General features: G+C 42.7%; 1 protein-coding gene across 3 annotated transcripts in view; it reads right to left on the reverse strand.

The window, feature by feature from the left end:
* The window catches only part of ARIH2 (ariadne RBR E3 ubiquitin protein ligase 2), a 1499383-nt gene that overhangs the window by 611167 nt on the left and 868799 nt on the right, over positions 1-19417 (reverse strand). For all 3 annotated transcript variants that reach the window (XM_044078755.1, XM_044078752.1, XM_044078753.1), the window contains exon 11: positions 1774-1925. In XM_044078755.1, the coding sequence (XP_043934690.1) occupies positions 1774-1925 (152 nt within the window). The remainder of the gene's footprint in view (positions 1-1773; positions 1926-19417) is intronic.

The raw sequence follows: 19417 nt of genomic DNA on the forward strand, positions 1-19417 counted from the left end.
TTTGGGCCTGGGATTTGCTATTAGGAGCTTTTTCTTAATTTTCTTTCAGTTTCTCTAGCCATTACTTCAGCCCATTTCATATCCTGTACATTTGAACTCCTTACCATTTTTCTTTTAGATTTTCTGTTAATTCAGCATGTTTATGTTCCAAGGAGTCTTCATAAATATTTCTTCAAAATATGTCTTCTTTTTTGGTGGGGTTTCTATTCCTTTTGCTTTGTTTCCCAGTTTTATATAAAACTTTTTTGGGTCATCAATGAACTGATTAACAAAATACACCAGAAGCTTCCAGAAGTCAGTGATCAATCCTGGATGCAAGCATTTCATGTCAAAGGTGATGATTGCACACTTTTGCTCATTGTCTAAGTTAGATCTAATTTAGAAAGAACTATGGAGAAGATATCAAAGTGTGTACATGGAATGTCAAAGGCACTGTTTGAGATCTCTGTTCCAGTGCAAGGATCCATCACAGACACCCTTCCCCTGAAGTACCTCACATATGGCTTGTAAATGATTAATTCTGAGTTGGAAGCAGGTCACTGCACTGATGGTTAAGAATGGTGCTATTAAATAAATGTCAGCTTTTCCTCTCAATTAGCAGCCAAAATAAATATATAAGAATTCATTACTATGGCTGTAATTAGGGGAATAATCTGAACAATTGTTTTCACTAAATGTTTTGTGGTTCTTAAGGAGTTACTGTGTTTCATTTACATGCATTTATGTTTGCCTTTTTTAACTAGGCAGGGGCTAGAAAATAAAGGGAAAAGGTAAGGTACAAAAGTACCAACCAACACATGAATAGTAAAACTATCTGTTCATAAACCTATAACATGCATAAATGTTTTCTTTACCAGATTCTTTATAAAGTATCCTTAAGCTAATTATTTCTTTACTGCCTTGCTCCAATACATACCAAGAGATACACAGACCAGCAAAAATCCCTAATGCCCACATATGCTAACATGTCACTTTCACAGCAAGCCTCAACTTGCTGGGCACCTTGCTTTGAATACGGAAAAATACAAACTGTGGTCAAACACAATTCTAAAGCCTCTTTCTGTCAAAAAAAAAAAAAAAAAAAAAAATCTTGGAAAATATGGACTGTGGTACCAATCCTGTTAAGTCCTAGGACCTGTAACTTTAAACCCTTCAAAACTGGGGTAGAAAGTTATTCATTACTGACGTGCTGTGCTAGTAGGCAAATATAACAGATATGCATTAAGCTGATCCCACCAGCAAAGCAATGCCACAAAGTGTTTAACTGGGACAGGTAGGCATTTAACACTGGCATATACAATTGCCAGTGCTAACTCTAGATTCTGACCAACAACAGACTAGCAAAGTGAATGTCACCACATGTTTTCATATTGCAATTGTTGTACTGTTTTCAACAAAGCTCTGGTTTAGACAAAGTATGCTGCTGGATGTAGCAACACAGCATGTAACTTAGTGGTTAAGATTTCTGCCTCACAGTACCCAGGACTTGGGTTCAATCTTGTGTGCAAGTCTGGATATTCTCCCTATGTCTTTGTGCGTTTTCACTTGTTACTCAACTTTTCTCTGACATTTCACTAAACTGTGTACATACACTACATTTATTCTTGCATTTGATGCCCAGGTTGTACATGAAAGAGATCACAGTCCCACTTAACAAATGGGTAAATTAAATAAAAGTCTTCTAGAGTGTCTCAAAGAATATTACCCATCATGAAATTAAACACATTTCATATCTATACAATCCAGAAATTTGGGGATCACAATTTTACTTACCCTTTCAAAGTAGAACAGGTACTTCTTCAGTGCTTCTCTGGCCTGGGCTTGCTGGCTCTGGTTTACGATATCAGGATTCTCTTTGTACCGACTGCACTCATAGTACTCACTACCATGTGTCTTCCAGTCCCCTAAACACATCCAGCAGAAATCTGCAGAAAGTAGAGCAGCTACAATGACCTCCTAGCACCACACAGACTACTACAGCTAATCACAAGTGTTCCAAAAAACATCAAAAAGTCAACAGTTGTTTTAATAAATAGTGTTGCAAATAAAATAGCAACATGTTCCACAGAAACTTAACATTTAATGCTCCTTAAATTATAGCACTTTTGCTCATCAAAATTATTATCCAATATAAAGAAAAAAGTATGTAAGTGTCAAGTTACCACAGCAGCAGATACTCAAATAAAGAGATCACTGCTGCAGTATCATTCATCACAGTTGGGGAATTAGCCTCAGGCAGACGTTTGCTTATTTAACCTGATTTGCAGAGCATTGGGCAACCTGGAGAAGTGTGTTCGCCTCTCCACACCAACAATGGCAGCAGAATGTCAGATGTAAAATAGTACATATCTTTAGTTAATTTCTCTGAAGAGGACTGGTCACTATCTCAGCGAGTATGGTGAAACACCATTCATAAGGATACGAAACTGCCTGCCCAAGTAATGGAGTTGGAAACAAGCAGGAAATGAGGAAGGTACGATTTACTAACTGAGGTCTTCTATTAATGTGAAAAAAGGGGATTGGAGGATGGAAGTCTATACTGCAGTAGCCATACATGTAATCAAAGGTCTACTACTTTGACAAGTGTTTCACAGAGCTGTACTTTGTTCATCATTGGGATCACTGGTCCATTATCATTCATGGCAGATGGGGAAGAATACTATAAGCTGCTGAAGTCATGAGCCAAGGTCTAGGAAGAGGAATCTAAAATGCTCTGCAGAACTGCAGTGACAAACCCAACCTACTTTTATAGCTGGGGGGTCATTCTTGCAGTACATCACTGTGTTATTCAAAACACAGACTCAAAATCCTTGACTGATATCATACAGGAGATTGCATCACGGCGACTACAGATTACTAGTCTGTTCTCCAAACCAGCTACAAAACCATTTTAAAATTGCTCAAATTAGTCATCTGTCTGGTACACAGAAACAACTGATTCCAGTCTTGCCATTTGCAAATCTGTCAATGTTAGTCAATACATAACTATTCTTCTAACATTATACTGTGAGACATGAATTTAATACCAACTCTTACCATAAGCAACATCAAATCCCTTCTTAGTAATAGACGGTAGACTGAATGTTTTAATGTGGACAACTGATTAACATATGGAACAGAATACTTTTTTTTGTTAAAATCTCTGTACCCTAACCTAACAGTTGTCATACTACATATACAAAATGTCACAGTGTCCCAGAGGAGGCAGAATCAAACTTGTATACAAGAATCATCATAATACATGGATCCCTGAAGGAAAAAGTAAATCATTAACAATAAACATCTTTCTAAAAAGAGATGAGAATTTGCTTCAAAACTGAGCTTATAATTCACCATTAAATCTAGATTTCTAATTTAGTTTTTTTTTTTTTAGATAAATTGGTGGTTAACAGAGTATAAATATTCCTTTTCTGAATCAAAACTCATTATGCTTCACATGCTGATGGTTAACGAAATTTGGCAATCAGTTGCTCATGTAATCAAACGTCACCATAAACTGCTATAAGACTATCTGAACATCTAACCAGACCTTAAAGCCTGGTGTTACTATCAAACTTACCAATCCAAACTTGACCTTCTGCAGCCAAGCTTGACATGTTTGAAGAGAAATGGTCCCATAACTGAACCTTGTAGAACACATTTAATAACCACCCTGCTGACAGAAATGTAATCTCTAGTACAGTTGGGTACACTTGCCATAAATGTAGATGTTCGAGTGTATTCACTGTTGCAGTCATAACATTTTGGTAATCTGCTGGCAGGTTGCCCTCAGCCGGCCTGAATTCCAAAGTATTGAGTCCTGCGTCGGTTGTTGTCTCCTCTTCCATGACGTCAGGTCGTCAGGGTTATAAAACAAGCAGCCAACGCCATTTTCTTTAGTTTTTCTTGTCCCAGATGTCAGGTGCCCCCAAAAAGGTAGCGTCGGCTGCTGTCAGGTTGTCAGGGGTATAAAAGAAGCGGCAGACGCCATTTTCTTTAGTTTTTCTTGCCCCAGATGTCAGGCGCCCCCCCCCCCCAAAAGGGTTGCCAAAATTTATATATGTATAATTACATGCACCAATATAAAATTTACCTTCATCTATAAGCAAATACAACACATAGGTTGTAGAAATCAGAGAAGGAAAGATAGGTTCCATCAGAAGAAAAAGGGGGTGGTGGGTGGGTAACCTGGACTGCAACAGTGAATACACTCGAACATGTACATTTATGGTAAGTGTACACAACTGTACTATGTTCTTCATGCTTCACTGCTGCAGCCATTACATTTGGGTAGAGTCCCAAAGCTAAGGTGGGGAGGCTGGAGCTAAACAGCATTAGGAGCGGCTATGAGGCCCTGCAGAACTGCAGTGGCAAAGCCTGCCATGGATTTAGAGTAGAATGGCAGATGACAGTGCTTTGTAAAGGTGTGCACTGAATTCCAAGTAGCAGCCTCTAAAATGCCCTTGGTAGGTACTCCCATGAGAAAGACTGCTGAAGTGGCTGGAGCTCTGGTTGAGTGAGGCATAATGACCTTAGGTACTGGCTTGCCATGGTGTACATAGCAGAAACAAATGCAGTGGACTATCCACTTTGAAATAGCCCTTCCTTGTGATCCTGCAGCATATGTCACTTGTAATTGTTCTGTCTTTCTGAAAAAGTACAGTTTTGTATAGATGTTCGGGGATTCCATTGCTGCAGTCCGTCCTTACTATAGGTATAGTCCGCAATTCGGCCCGAATACCAGAGTATAAGAGCTGCGTCGCCGTCAGGGCGCATTACTGGGGCGTCGTGCGTCAGGGACAGTATCGCATGACCCGGCGATCATCATCCTCAATCTTTTCTGCCCCAGATGTCAGAAGACCCTAAAAAGACAAGGCTCATCATAGTGAGCTGAAATTGCTGCAGCATGAAATCTTAATGGAAAGAAGAACAAACCTTTGTCCAATAACTCAGTAAGATATTGAAGGTAAGGATAGATTTGAGCTAGCCTGAAGTAAGCTATCATCACTGGAGCCAGAGAACCTTTGAATACTCTGAGGCCATAGATAAGCCAGCCAAAGGGCGCAGAAGATAAGCTGAATTGATTTCCGAACTGAGAATAATGAGACTTTCCAGCAGCCTTTATAGGCACATGAAGGTAAGCTTCCTTGAGATCTAAAGTTTACATCCAGTGATCTTTGCCCAGCAGAGGTAAAAGTTGTTGTAACGCCAACATCTTGAACTTGGGAATGTCCAGATAAGTGTTGAGACTGGCTGAATGGCCCCTATCTGGAGCAACTGAGAAATAAACCTGTAACCGTGATGTGAATCCAACACCCATCTGTCTTGAGTAATTAAATCCCAATTTTCTTTTGAAAAGACGTCCACCCCTTAGCAGGCCATTTTTTACTAAACTTCGGTGGCTGCACCTGCAAAATCTTTAACAGTTTGCATAGACTTAGCTTTGTCCTCCATTTTCTTTAAAACTGCTTCCCCTGTACAGCATCAAAACCCACATTGCAAGAATGCTTACCCACTTGTTCAGACACATGAACCCAATCCCAGCAACTCTACACTCAATACCCCTTGCCAAAGCATCCACCTTAGATTTCAATTGTGAAAAGGAGATAATTTTGATATTTTAGCATGTGAAACTGACAATTCAGCTCTCATGGCGAAGCTTTAACACCTTTAGGCCCCTGAGAAAAGCCTCTGTAAAACATCTTCCACCACATTCAACACAGGAGCCTGGAATCAGAGTAATCCTGGCCTTCCCATTTAAAATACATCAGAGGCATAGAACCTCTAATCATAGTAATCAAATCTCTGCCATTTTAAGCATATGTTTCGGCATTTAACGTCTTTCCAAACACTCAAACACAAAAACGGCTGGCACAGTCTAACCTCTTAATAGTGATGCGTTAAGCACAAGCACAACAAGGCAACCAACAACCGCGTGCTCAGGCCTAAACAACAAGGTATACACAAGGTATGGTAATCCCTATGAGGTATCTGTTCCACAAAAAATACAGTATTTCACTTTTTCTGACATCCGTTAAATACTGAGGCAGAAAAAAAAAAAATCCCCAATGGGGTACTTAGCAAACTCTTGCTTCGGTCTGAAAACTCGGTCGAAATATTTCAGAACCAGCCTGCACCACTCTCGAAAACTGCTTCTGCATCGACCATGCGGCAAAAGACTGAGGATACGACTGGATGCGGACTATACCCTATAGTAAGGACTGCAGCAATGGGAAACGAAGAACATCTTTGGTTCTGTCCAAGTAGAATCTAAGCTGTCTGTGTACGTCCAAAGAATGCAGAATTCTCTCCTCCTTGTTCTGTGGATTTGGATAAAAGGTTGGCAGGTGTATAGTTTGGTTAAGAGCCACACTGGACACCACCTTAGGCATAAATGTTGGGTTTGTCCACAGAGAGACCGTGTCTGGATAAAAGGTTCCACAGCCATGAGTGCCTGTAGCTCTGAAACTCATCTTGCAGAAGTTATTGCTAGAAGCAGAGCTGTTTTCCAAGATACAAACTTTATATCAGCAGTAGCAGCTGGCTCAGATGGAGGCAGGGTGAGTTTTTCCAAGACATAGTTGAGGTCCCATGCAGGCATTGATGATCTCCTTGGAGGTCTTATATTGTTGGCTCCTCTGAGGTACTGCTTTAATAAGGGATGAGAAAAGTAAGGTGGCTTTACATTGTAATGAGACGAAATGGCAGAGGCATGAATTTTAATAGATGAAAAAGATAGGCCTTTGTCCAGCATCTGAGTTAAGTATTGCAAAATTTGAGGAATATTTGGCACAGCTGTATCAGTTCCTTGTGCCTGGTTCCAAGCACAGAATCTCTTCCATTTTATAGCAAAAGATTTTCTAGTACTAGGCCTTCTGGCTTCCAAAATGACATCCATCACGGCTTAACTGACAGGTGTGTTTTGTATGATTACATTATTTGCCATGCTGTCAGGTTTAAAGTTCTGAGTTGGCTGTGTAGGATCTGACTGTTTTGCTGGGACAGTAGATGAGGTATTTGAGGTAAGGTCCAAGCTGGGCATTGAGACAAGCTCCTTAGTACTGGATACCAGTAGTGGCGGGCCCAGTCTGGGGCAATCAGTATCATCTTTGGCTTCTCCTGTCTGACCATTAGGAGTACCTTGGGGAAGAGGGGGAAATGCATATACTGATTTCCAGCTGAAAGATGGGGCCGTCCACTTTCTATGCTTGTTTGTGATAAATCCTTGTGCAGAATCTTTTTAGTTAGTAGTTGTGAGGGGAGGCAAATAGATCCATGTCCGGGCAACCCCGTTTCCATGTTATCATGCTGAAGACTTGTGGATCCAGGTGCCATTCGTGGGGATCCATGAGGTTTCTGCTTAGGTAGTCTGCCAGAGTATTTTTCCTTCCTGGCAGAAATTGTGCCTGCAGATGTACTTGGTAAGTCAATGCTGTGTCCCACAAAGTCATGGCTAGTCTGCAAAGGGGGTAAGAACATGTGCCCCCTGCTTGTTTATATACATGACCGTGGTGTTGTCTGTCTATCAGTAGTTGTCCTGGATGAAGTAGGTCCTTGAAGGCTGTCAGGGCATTTTGAACTGCTAGCATGTCTTTTTGATTGATATGTAGATGCATTTGGTTTGAGGTCCATGTGCCCTGAATGCATCTTCCTGCCATGTGGGCCCCCCAGCCATAATCTGATGCATCCGTTGTTAGTGTCTGCCTGGCTGGGGGTAATGTAAATGGCTGTCCCTTGTTTTGGTGACAAGCCTTTGCCCATCGAAACTCCTGTTGCAGGCAGGGAATGAGAGTAATCATAGTTTCCAGGCTGTGGCAATGTTGAGTCCAAACACTTTTTAGGTACCACTGATGTTTCCTCATATGCAGTCTTGCATATGGAATTTGTAGGATGCAGGATGCCATAAAGCCCAAAGCCTGCAGAATTTTTCTTGCAGAAAACTGGGCATTTGTTGCCAACATTTTGAAATAGGTAGTCAGTTGCCTTTGTTTATCTGGCATAAGATAAGCCATCTGGGCAGTTGTATTTAAGCTTGCACCCAGGAATATTATCTCTTGAGAGGGTACTAGTTTTGATTTCTTTCTGTTGACTGTGTACCCTAGGCAAGTTAGAAGTCTTTTCACAAACGCCAGATGCTGTAGAAGAATGCCCTTGTTCTCTGCTTGAATTAGACAGTCGTCCAAGTAAGGATATATCTGTATTCCTCTTTGTCTGCAGAATGCAATTACTGGTGCCAGGCACTTCGTAAAGACCCTGGGTGCAGTAGATAAGCCAAAGGGCAGTGCAGAGAATTGGTAATGCATTGAGCCAGCCTTGAATCTGTGGTATCTTCTACATATTTGTCTGATTGGGACATGCAGGTATGCCTCTTTTAGGTCTAAAGTCACAAGCCAAGCGTTCTTGCCCAACATGGACAGAAGCTTCTGCAAAGTCAACATCTTGAATTTTGGTATATCCAGGAATGTGTTCAAAATAGATAGGTCCAGTATTGGCATCCAGGCCTTGTCCTTTCTGGGTACCAAGAACAGTCAAGTAAAATCATTGCTCTGGTACTTGTTGAATGGCCCCCATGTCCATGAGGGATGAGACTTGTTTTTGTGCCTCTGCCCACTGATTTTTTTGGCAGATCTGGCCAGCCCTTTGCCTTTGGCAGGGTATGGAAATGGAATTTGTAGCCTTGTGACACGATATTTAGGACCCACTTGTCCTGGGTTAGAATGTACCAATTTTAAGAAAAAAGTGCTAATTTTCCCCCTAAGGGTGCTGCCAGGAGAGATAAGTGCTTGGTGCAGGCAGGGGGAAGTCATTGGGGCTGTTTCCTGTATGGTTGGGATTTGTCTTCTCCAACTTTGGAGGTAGAAGCCCCCCATTGTTTTGAGCAGTATGAACCTTGCGCATAGGATCTGCCTGTAGGGCGTCTGGATCTGCCCCTTTGAAGTCTAACACAGGAAAGGACCAATTTTGTTGGCCTGTGTCTACTAAACCTAGGTGGCTGTACTTGTAAAAAATCTTTGACAGTTTGCATAGATTTAGCTTTGTCCTCCATTTTCTTTAACACCTCTTCTGCCTTAACACCAAACAAAATATCATGCTGTAAAGGTGCATCTAATAATTTAACTTTAACATGATCAGGCAGATTTTGTTCCTTTAACCAGGCATGCCTCCTAATTACAGAACCTGTAACTGCGGCCCTGCAGGAGGCCTCTAAAGAATCAAAACCACATTGCACAGTATGCTTTCCAACTTGTTCAGCTGCATGCAATAAATCCTGCATTTCCTTGTTTTCTGCACATTCAGAGTTTAACAACATTTTCTGTTTAAGCAATGCCATGACATGCTGCTGATATTTGAGCATATGAAACTGACAGTTTAAGGCCCTTATAGCCAAGGTAGCAGATGTGTAAACCTTTTTTCCCCATGTATCCAGTGCCCTAGAATCTCGGTCAGAGGGGGTAGGGTTTTTTGCAGCAGAAGCCTCAACTCCTTTGGGACCATGTGAAACAGTTTCTGGGTCTGCAGCAGGGTTTTTAAAAAGGAATTTATGAGAGTCAGGAACCCAGTAATATCTGTCAGGCTTAACAGGAGCTGGAGGTAAGGAGTCAGGGGTAAGACTATACTCCAAATCACATCATCTACAATGTCTAACACAGGTGGGATGGCTAGTGGCTTGTGCTGAGGTAGTAAAAGGAAATCCCAGAGCCTCTTTTTAAATTCTGAAAAATCTTGGCTCTCCCAGTGGAAATGCTCCCTCATGGAATGTAAGGTTTCCCCAAAAGAATAGTCCTCTGGAGGAAAAGCTAAAGGTATAGACTCTTCAGCATCAGAATACTCATAGGGGGAAGAGAATATTCCTGATCAGAAGAGGAATCAAAAGAAATGGAAACCTGATCTGAAAATTCATAGTCCGTCTCTTGCCTAGGCCTCAGGAGGGGGATGGGAACCCCTGATCAAGGCAATCAAGTCTTTGGCCATTTTGAGCATCTATTTTTTGGGCATAGAGGCCTGACCACGTGGCTCCTGAGTTTGTTTCTTTGCTTTGAAAGGTACTTTAGTCTTTGCCTTTGAAGCTGAAGTTGGTTTGATGTAAAGATGTTTAGGTCTGAATACACCCTCAGAAGCCGGTGCCTGCTCAGCGGCTCCGGACCCATCCGAAGGGATAATATCCGAGGCTCCAATACCTTGAGTTTCCAGCGGCATGGCCGACTCCATGTGGGAGTCAGCAGCGGCCTGTGACTCTAAAGTAGCGGGCGTCAGAGGCTGCAAAAGCGCCTCATTGAGGACCGAAGACTGGCTTAGGAGAAGGTTCATCGTCGGTTTTGGGCCTTGGTTGTCTATCTCTTTCCTTTTCTTTGCGTATTTTGTGAACTCCGGTAGTCGGATGGCTATCTGATGACATTTCTGGATAATTAAACCTGCGTCCAAAATAGTTTAAAGCAAAATCATACCGACACGTAATAGTGCGTTGGTTAAATCTAGCACAAAACCGACAACCAGAAACGTTGTGATCAGGGCCTAGGCAAGGAATACAGTAAGAATGAAAATCCTTATGAGGTATTTGTTTCCCACAACATATACAATTATTAAATTTTTCTGACATCGGTCTGGAGCAAGAAAAAATTTCGCCACGGGGTACTTGGCTTTACTGAAGACTTCAGATCTGAAACTCAAACACAAAAATCTCATGAGTCGGCCAACGACACTTGCAAACTGCTTCGGGCACCGCGCAGCAAGAAAGACTAAAGAAAATGGCATCGGCTACTTCTTTTATACCCCTGATGACCTGACGTCAAGGAATGGGCGACAGCAGCCGACGCAGGACCCAAGACTTTGGAATTCAGGCCGGCTGAGGGCAACCTGCCAGCAGAATTACCCAAATGTAATGACTGCAACAGTGAAACACGAAGAACATCTGCAGTGACAAAGCCTGCCCTGAACTTAAAGTAGAGAGGCAAATGATAACGCTTTGTAAAGGTGTGAACAGAACTCCAAGTAGCAGCCTCTAGAATGTCTTTGGTTGGTACTCCTCTGAGAAAGGCTGCTGAAGTAACTGCAGCTCTGGTGGAATGAGACCTAATGCCCTTGAGCACAGGTTTGCCATGGTGTAAGTAGCAGAAACGAATGCAGTGGCTTATCCACTTTGCAATAGTCTGCTTTGAAATAGCCTTTCCTTCTGATCCTGCAGCATATGTCACTAGTAATTGCTCAGTTTTTCTTACAGCTTTAGTCCTGCTCAAGTAGAATCTTAGCTGTCTGTGTACGTCCAAGGAATGCAGAATTCTCTTCCCCTTGTTCTGCGGATTTGGATAAAAGGTTGGCAGATGAATAGTTTGGTTAAGAGCCACACTGGAAATCACCTTAGGCATAAATGAAGGATTGGTCCTCAGAGACACCCTCTCCGGGTAAAATATGATAAAAGGCTCCACAGTCATGAGGGCCTGTAGCTCTGAGACTCTTCTTGCTGAAGTAATTGCTAGAAGCAGAGCTGTTTTCCATGATAAGTACCTTAGCTCTGCAGTAGCAGCTGGTTCAAATGGAGGCAGGGTGAGCTTTTCCAACACATAATTGAGGTCTAATTCAGGTATTGGAAATCTTCTGGGAGGCCTTAAATTTTTGGCTCCTCTAAGATATTGCTTTAGTAAAGGATGAGAAAAGATTGGTGGCTCCATATTGTAATGAGCCGAAATGGCAGAGGCATGGATTTTTATTGATGAGAAAGATAGGCCTTTGTTAAGCATCTCAGTCAAGTATTGTAATATCTGAGGAATGTTTGGTTTTGCTGTATCAGTTCCTTGTGCTTGATTCCAAGCACAGAATCTCTTCCATTTATCAGCATAAGATTTTCTAGTACTAGGCCTTCTGGCTTCCAAAATGACATCCATCATAGCTGTACTGAGAGGTGTTGTTTGCATAACTAAATGATCAGCCATGCTGCCAGGTTCAGTGTTTGGAGCTGACTGTGCAGGATCTGATTGTTTTGCTGGGACAGTAATTTAGGCCTTTGAGGTAAGGTCCAAACTGGGTATAGAGACAAGTTCCTTAGGATTGGGTACCAGTATTGGCAGGGCCAGTCCGGGGCAATTAGTATCATGTTTGGTTTCTCTTGTCCGACTATTAGTAGGACCTTGGGAAGAAGAGGCAGAGGAGGAAAGGCGTAACCTGATAGGTTTCCAACTGAAGGATAGGGCGTCCACTTTCCATGCTTGTCTGTGATAAGTCCTTGTGCAGAATCTTTTCAATTGATAATTTTGAGGAGAGGCAAACAGATCTATGTCCAGGCTCCCCCATTTCTTTATCAAGCTGAAGACTTGTGGATCTAGCTTCCACTAGTGAGGGTCCATAATGTTTCTGCTTAAATCGTCTGCCAGAGTATTTTGTTTTCCTGGCAGGAATAGAGCTTGAAGATGTACTTGGTAAGTCAAAGCTGTGTCCCACAGTGCCATGGCTAGTCTGCAAAGGAGGTATGAGTGCGTGCCCCCCTGCTTGTTTATATACCACATAACTGTGGTGTTGTCCGTCTTTATCAGTAGTTGTCCTGGATGAAGTAAGTCCTTGAAGGCTGTCAGGGCATTCTGAACAGCTAACATCTCTTTTTGGTTGATATGCAGATGCATTTGTTTTGGGGTCCATATGCCCTGAATGCATCTTCCTGCCATGTGGGCCCCCCAGGCATAACCTGATGCATCTGTTAAGGTTTGGCTGGCAGGGGGTAGAGTGAAGGGCCGTCCCATGTTTTGGTGACAGGCCTTTGCCCCCCACAGAAACTCCTGTTGCAGGGAGGGAATGAGGGGAATCACTGTTTTCAGACTGTGCGAATGTTGACTCCATAAACTTTTTAGGTACCATTGAAGTTTCCTCATATGCAGTCTTGCATATGTAAATAGTAGGATGCAGGAAGCCATGAAGCCCAGAGCCTGACTGTGCTTTTGTTGCCATCAGTTTGAAGTAGTCAGTTGCCTTTGTCTGGTGTGAGGTAAGCCATCTGGGCAGTTGTATTCAAGCTTGCACCCAGGAATGTTGTCTTTTGAGAGGGTACCAGTTGTGATTTCTTTTCATTTATTGTGTACCCTTGGCATTCTAGAAGCCTTTTCACAAACGCCAGGTGTCAAAGAAGAGTGTCCTTGTTCTCTGCTTGAATGAGACAGTCGTCCAAGTAAGGATATATTTGTATACTTCTTTGTCTGAAAAATGCAATTACTGGTGCCAGGCATTTTGTAAAGACCCTGGGTGCAGTAGATAAGCCAAAGGGCAGTGCAGAGAATTGGTAATGCATTAAGCCAGCCTTGAATCTGAGATATCTTCTGCACGACTGTCTTATTGGGACATGCAGGTATGCCTCTTTTAGGTCTAAAGTCACCAGCCGAGCATTCTTGACCAGCATGGGCAGAAGCTGCTGCAAAGGCAGCATTTTGAATTTTGGAATGTTCAGGTATGTGTTCAAAATCGATAAATGCAGTAATGGCCGCCAGGTCTTGTCCTTTCTGGGTACCAAGAACAGTCGAGTAAAAAAACTTGTCCTTTTTCCTGTTCTGGTACTGTCTGAATGGCCCTCATCATATCCATGAGTGACGTAACCTGTTTCTGTGCCTCTGCCCATTGATTTTTTGGCAGACCTGGCCAACCCTTTGCCATTGGCAGAGTGCGGAAATGGAATTTGTATCCCTGTGATACGATGTTTAGTACCCACTTGTCCTGGATTATTAACTGCCACTTTTGAGCAAAAAGTGCTAATTTTCCCCCTCTGGGTGCTGCAAAAAGATAAGTGCTTGGTGTAGGCAGAGGGAGGTCATTGGGATTGCTTGCTTTAGGTATGCGCTTTATCTCCTCCAGATTTGGAGGTGGATGCGCACCGTTGCTTTGACCTATATGAGTCTTGCGGCTGGTATCTGGAACCCCTAGGACGTCTGGATTTGCCCCTTTGAGCTCTGACACAGGAAAGGACCAATTTTTTGTAGGTCAGTGTCTACTGAATCTTGGTGGCTGCACATGTAAGAAGTCTTTAACAGTTTGCATAAACTTGGCTTTGTCTTCCATTTTCTTTAAAACCTCTTCTGCCTTAATACCAAACAGAGAATCATGCTGTAAAGGTGCATCTAGCAATTTAGCTTTAACATGATCAGGCAAATTTTGTTCCTTTAACCAGGCATGCCTCAATCACAGATTCAGTAACTGTGGCCCTGCAGGAGGCCTCTAAAGAATCAAAACCACATTGCAAAGTATGCTTTCCAACTTGTTCAGCTGCATGCAATAATTCCTGCAATTCTTTATTTTCTGCACATTCTGAAATCAACATCATTTTCTGTTTCAGAAATCCCATAACATGTTGTTGTTACTTAAGCATATGAAATTGACAGTTTAAGGCCCTGACTGCCAAGGTTGCAGATGTATAAACCTTTTTTCCCCATCTGTCCAGTGCCCTTGAATCTCTGTCAGAGGGGGTAGGATTTTCTGCTGTTGAGGCCTTAACTCCCTTTGGGCCCTGTGAAGTAGTTTCAGGATCAGCAGCAGGGTTTCTAAATAAAAATGTATGTGAGTCAGGGACCCTGTAATACCTATCAGGCTTACTGGGAGCCAGAGGTAAGGAGTCAGGGGTCAAGCTCGACTCCGAAAACACATCATCCACAATGTCTAAAACGGGGAATGGCTAAAGGCTTGTGCTGAGGGGGGAGAAGAAAGAAATCCCTGAGCCTCTTTTTTGATTCTGAGAAGTCTTGACTCTCCCAGTGAAAATGCTCCCTCAAAGTATGCAAGGTTTCTCCAAATGAAAAATCCTCAGGAAAACATGCAGATGGAATAGACTCCTCAGCATCAGAATCCTCATAGGGAGGTATAGATAATTCCTGATCAGAAGAGGAATCAGAAGAAATCGAAACCTGATCTGAAGATTCATAATCAGTGTCTTGCCTAGGCCTCTTACCTGGAGGGGGATGAGTACCCCTGATCAAGGTAATAAGGTCTTCAGGCATTTTGATCATCTGTTTTTTAGGCATAGAGGCCTGTGTACGTGACTCATGCATCGTTTTTTTTAGTTTTAGAAGTTGCTTTTGTCTTAGGTTTTGCAGCTGTCGTCGGTTTGATATACAAATGTTGAGGTCTGAATACACCCTCAGAAGCCGGTGCCTGCTCAGCGGCTCCGGACCCATCCGAGGGAGATGCATCCGTCGGTCCAATACCTTGAGTATCTTGCGGCATGCCGGACTCCACATGGGTGTCTGTTGAGGCCTGCGACTCGAAGGTAGCGGGTATCAGGGGCTGCAAAAGCACCTCATTGAGTACCGGCAAACCGGCGACTGGCTTAGGAGAAGCTTCGTCATCGGTTTTGGATCTCTACTGCCTTTCTCTGTCCTTTTCTTTGCGGTTTTTTTATGTACTCCGTAGTCTGATTGCTATCTGACGACATTTCTGGGTAGTTAAATCTGTTTCCAAAATACTTTGATGCGAAAATATACCAATGCTTAATAGTGCGTTGGTTAAATCTAGCACAAAACCGACAGCCAGGCACGTTGTGATCAGGGCCTAGGCAAGGAATACAGTATAAATGGAAATCCTTATGAGGTATTTGCTTCCCACAAGTAATACAATTACTAACTTTTTCTGACATCGGTAAAAAGCAAGAAAAAAATTTCCCCAACGGGGTACTTAGCTTTAGTGAAAACTTTGGTTCAGAAACTCAGACTCGAATATTTCAGTAGTCAGCTGACTGGCACTTGTGAAATACTTCTGCTTCAGGCACCGCGCGGCAAGAAAGACTAAAGAAAATGGTGTTGGCTGCATGTTTTATACCCCTGACGACCTGATGTCATGGTAGAGAAAATAGCAACCGACGCAGGACCCAAGACTTTGGAATTCGGGCCGACTGAGGGCAACCTGCCAGCAGATTACCCAAATGTAATGACTACAACAGTGAAACACGAAGAACATCTGATAAATGCATACACCATGCCCTGAAACGTAGATATTTTCTGCACGACTCCCTTATGGGGATGTGCAGATAGGCTTCTTTTAAGTCTAGGGTGACTAACCAGGCATCCTTGGCTAGCATAGGGAGAAGCTGTTGCAAGGTAAGCATCTTGAATTTTGATACTACCAGGAAGGTGTCGAGAACTGAAAGATCCAGGATTGGGCACCAAGAGCACTCTTTCCTGTGTACCAGGAATAGTCTGGAGTAGAATCCTTGACCCCTCTGTTCTACTGGAACAGGCTGAATAGCTCTGATATTGAGCAGGGAAAGTACTTGGTCCTGAGCCTCTGACCACTGGTTTGGAGGAAGGTCTGGAAACCCATTTGGGGTTGGCAGTAAATGGAAATAAAATTTGTACCCCTGAGATACAATGTTGAGGAACCATCGGTCCTGAGTGATGGACATCCATTTTTTTGCATGAAGGGCAAGTTTTCCTCCTATGGGCATAAGCAATTGGGCAGGGCTGGGAAGTAGAGTTGAGAAGTCATTGTGAACTTTTTCCATAAGGAGGTGGCTTACCACTTCCTGTTTTAGGGGTGGGGGCACTCCATTGCTTAGATCTCTGTATACCCTGAGGTTTCCCCTGGGTCTTGTTTGGGAAGGCCTGGAGGGGGCTGGAAAGGACCAGTGTTTTGAACAGCAATGCCTACTGAATCTAGGTGGTTGCACTTGTAGGAATTCTTTAACAGTTTGCATAGATTTAGCTTTTTCTTCCATATTTTTAAGAACAACTTCTGCTTTGGTGCCAAATAAACAGTCCTTATTTTAAGGAGCGTCTAATAATTTGGATTTGACATGAACCGGCAAGGTCTGCTCTTTCAGCCAAGCATGTCTTCTCAGTACAGACCAGTGACTGCTGCCCTGCAAGATGCTTCTAGGGCATCAAAGCCACACTGAAAAGTATGCTTACTAACTTGGTTTACAGACTGCATAAGCTCTTTGCAAATCTTTAATTTCTGCACAATCTGGAAATATTACCATTTTTTGTTTAATTAATTCCATAATATGTTGCTGGTACTTCAGCATGTGAGACTGGCAATTCAATGCCCTGATAACAAGAGTTGCAGAGGTATATACCTTCTTACCCCATCTGTCTAAAGCTCTGGAATCCCCGTACGAAGGGGTAGGATTTTTAGCTGTAGTAGCCTTAATACCTTTAGGTCCCTGGGAAATGATCTCTGAATCAGCAGTAGGACTCTTGAAAAGAAACTTGTGGGAATCAGGTGATCAGCAGTAGGACTCTTGAAAAGAAACTTGTGGCTATCAGGTACTCTGTAGTAGTACCTGTCAGGTTTCCTAGGGGCCGAAGATAAAGTGTCTGGAGTAAGACTGGATTCTATGAAAACATTGTCCACAACATCCAAGACAGGAGGCATAGCTAAAGGCCTGTGCTGAGGCAACTCTAAAAATTCTCCGAGTCTCTTTTTGGACTGAGGATAGTCTTGGCATTCCCAATGGAAATGCTCACTTAAAGTATGCAAGGTTTAACCAAAAGAAAAATCCTCTGGAGGGCAGGCAGAGGAAATGGATTCCTCTGCATCTGAATCCTCATAGGCAGATAAGGGCATGTCCTGATAATCAGAAAGGAAGGAGTCATCAGACTCCTGGTCTGTAGAATCTGAAGGAAACTGAATTCTGTGTCTCTTAGCAGGGGAAGGCTGGCTTCCCCTAATTAGCATAATAAGATCTTCAGCCATTCTAAGCATTTGTTTTTGAGATGTGGGAGCCTGAGCCTGAGCTTTGGTCGTTGGTTTAAAAGGTGTAGTGTATACTCTGGGCCTAAGAAACTTGGTAGTTTTGGCTAAAAATGAAGTTGTCAGTTTGATTCGAACGTCGATAGGATGAAAAACTCCCTCAGAATTTGGTGCCTGCACAGGGGCTCAGGACCCATCTAAGGGAGAGACATCCGCTGGTTGCATAGTCAAAGCATCATCTCGTGGCATACCAGACTCAGAATGGGTCTCAGCAGAGGCCTGCGAATCCACAGAAGTGGGTATCAGGGGATGCAAAGGCACCTCTCATTGAGTACTGGCGGACTGGCAAATAGCTTAATGGAAGCGTAGTCAGCAGCTTTGGACCTATGCGGTCTGTCTCTGTCTTTACCCTTACGTTTTTTCAGAAGATCGGTAGTCAGAATACGGAGATAGAGAGTGAAAGAATTTAGTGACAAAAATAGCCCGATGATGAATGGTTCGGGCGTTAAACAAGGCACAAAACAGACAGTGAGGGACGTCGTGGTCTGGGTCAAAACAGGTAACACAGTAAGAATGAAAATATCTGTGAGGTATTAGCTTTCCACAGGCAAGACAATTGTTAACTTTTTCTGACATCAGTTAGAGCAAGAAAAAAAGGATTTCCTATGGGGTACTTAGCTTTAGAAGACTTCAGGATTATCAACTCAACAAATGAAAATTTCAGGTAGCGGCCGACTGGCACTTGCGAACTGCTTCTGCTTTGGGCTCCTCCTCGGTAAGAAAGACAACAACAACAATGGTGTCGGCTTCCTGTTTTTATACCCCTGACGTCATGGAAGAAGCAACAGCATCAGACAAAGAAATACTAAGTCTCTGGTACTTGGGCCGACGACTCAGGGCTACCTGCAGGCAGATAAACCCAAGTGTGATGACTGCAACAGTGAAACACAAAGAACATAAAATCTAGCAGTAATGCCTTAGCTAAACATGTTAGTGATAGTGGTTTAGAATATCATTTTAAGTTTCAGGTTGTACATAAAGTAGTTGCAAATGAACGGGGTGGCGACCTTGAGAATTTCACTGAAGCCACTGAGACAAAAAGGACAGCTAGACTTAGGGCTGATATGGGTCATTGGTCTAAATGAAAAGCGCCATTAAAACCCCTTCTTAAAGCAAGACCATTGAATAGATGAATGTTTTTAGTATATGATTTTTCCTGCACACTTTCTTATATATATATGTGATTTCCATAACTTAGATTTTTATCTTGTGTATCAGTTTAGTATATTTGATAAGAAACTCGTATAATGTGGGTTTACTTAAATATATTTTAATGTCAGGATTTTAACAGTGGTTTTTGACTGCTTAATTGGTATTCACTCATTGCTGACTGGATTTAATTAACTGCTATATATAAATGGTTTTGATGCTTTGACTTGGAGGTAATGTCTGAAGAAGCAGTACTTATACCGTGAAAAGTACAGTTTTATACCTACCATGAATGTAGATGTTCGAATGTTCACACTGCTGCAGTCATCACACTTGGGTTATCCTGCCGTCAGGCGGTCCTGCAGTCAGCCAGAGTTCCAAAGTCTTGGTCTGGCATCGGTTGCTGTCACTTCTTCCCTGACGTCAGTGCGCCAAGGGTATACAAGAGGCATCAGATGCCATTTTCTTCAGTTTTTCTTGCCCCAGATGTCAGGTGCCCCCCAGTAGGTTGTCAATACATATTGCCAATAAAACATGTAAAGAAAATACAAAGCATACCTTCAGTTACACGTAAATA

Source organism: Protopterus annectens, chromosome 7.part1, assembly GCF_019279795.1.
Source record: "Protopterus annectens isolate FY-2018-M chromosome 7.part1, PAN1.0, whole genome shotgun sequence".
Classification (NCBI taxonomy): domain Eukaryota; kingdom Metazoa; phylum Chordata; order Ceratodontiformes; family Protopteridae; genus Protopterus; species Protopterus annectens.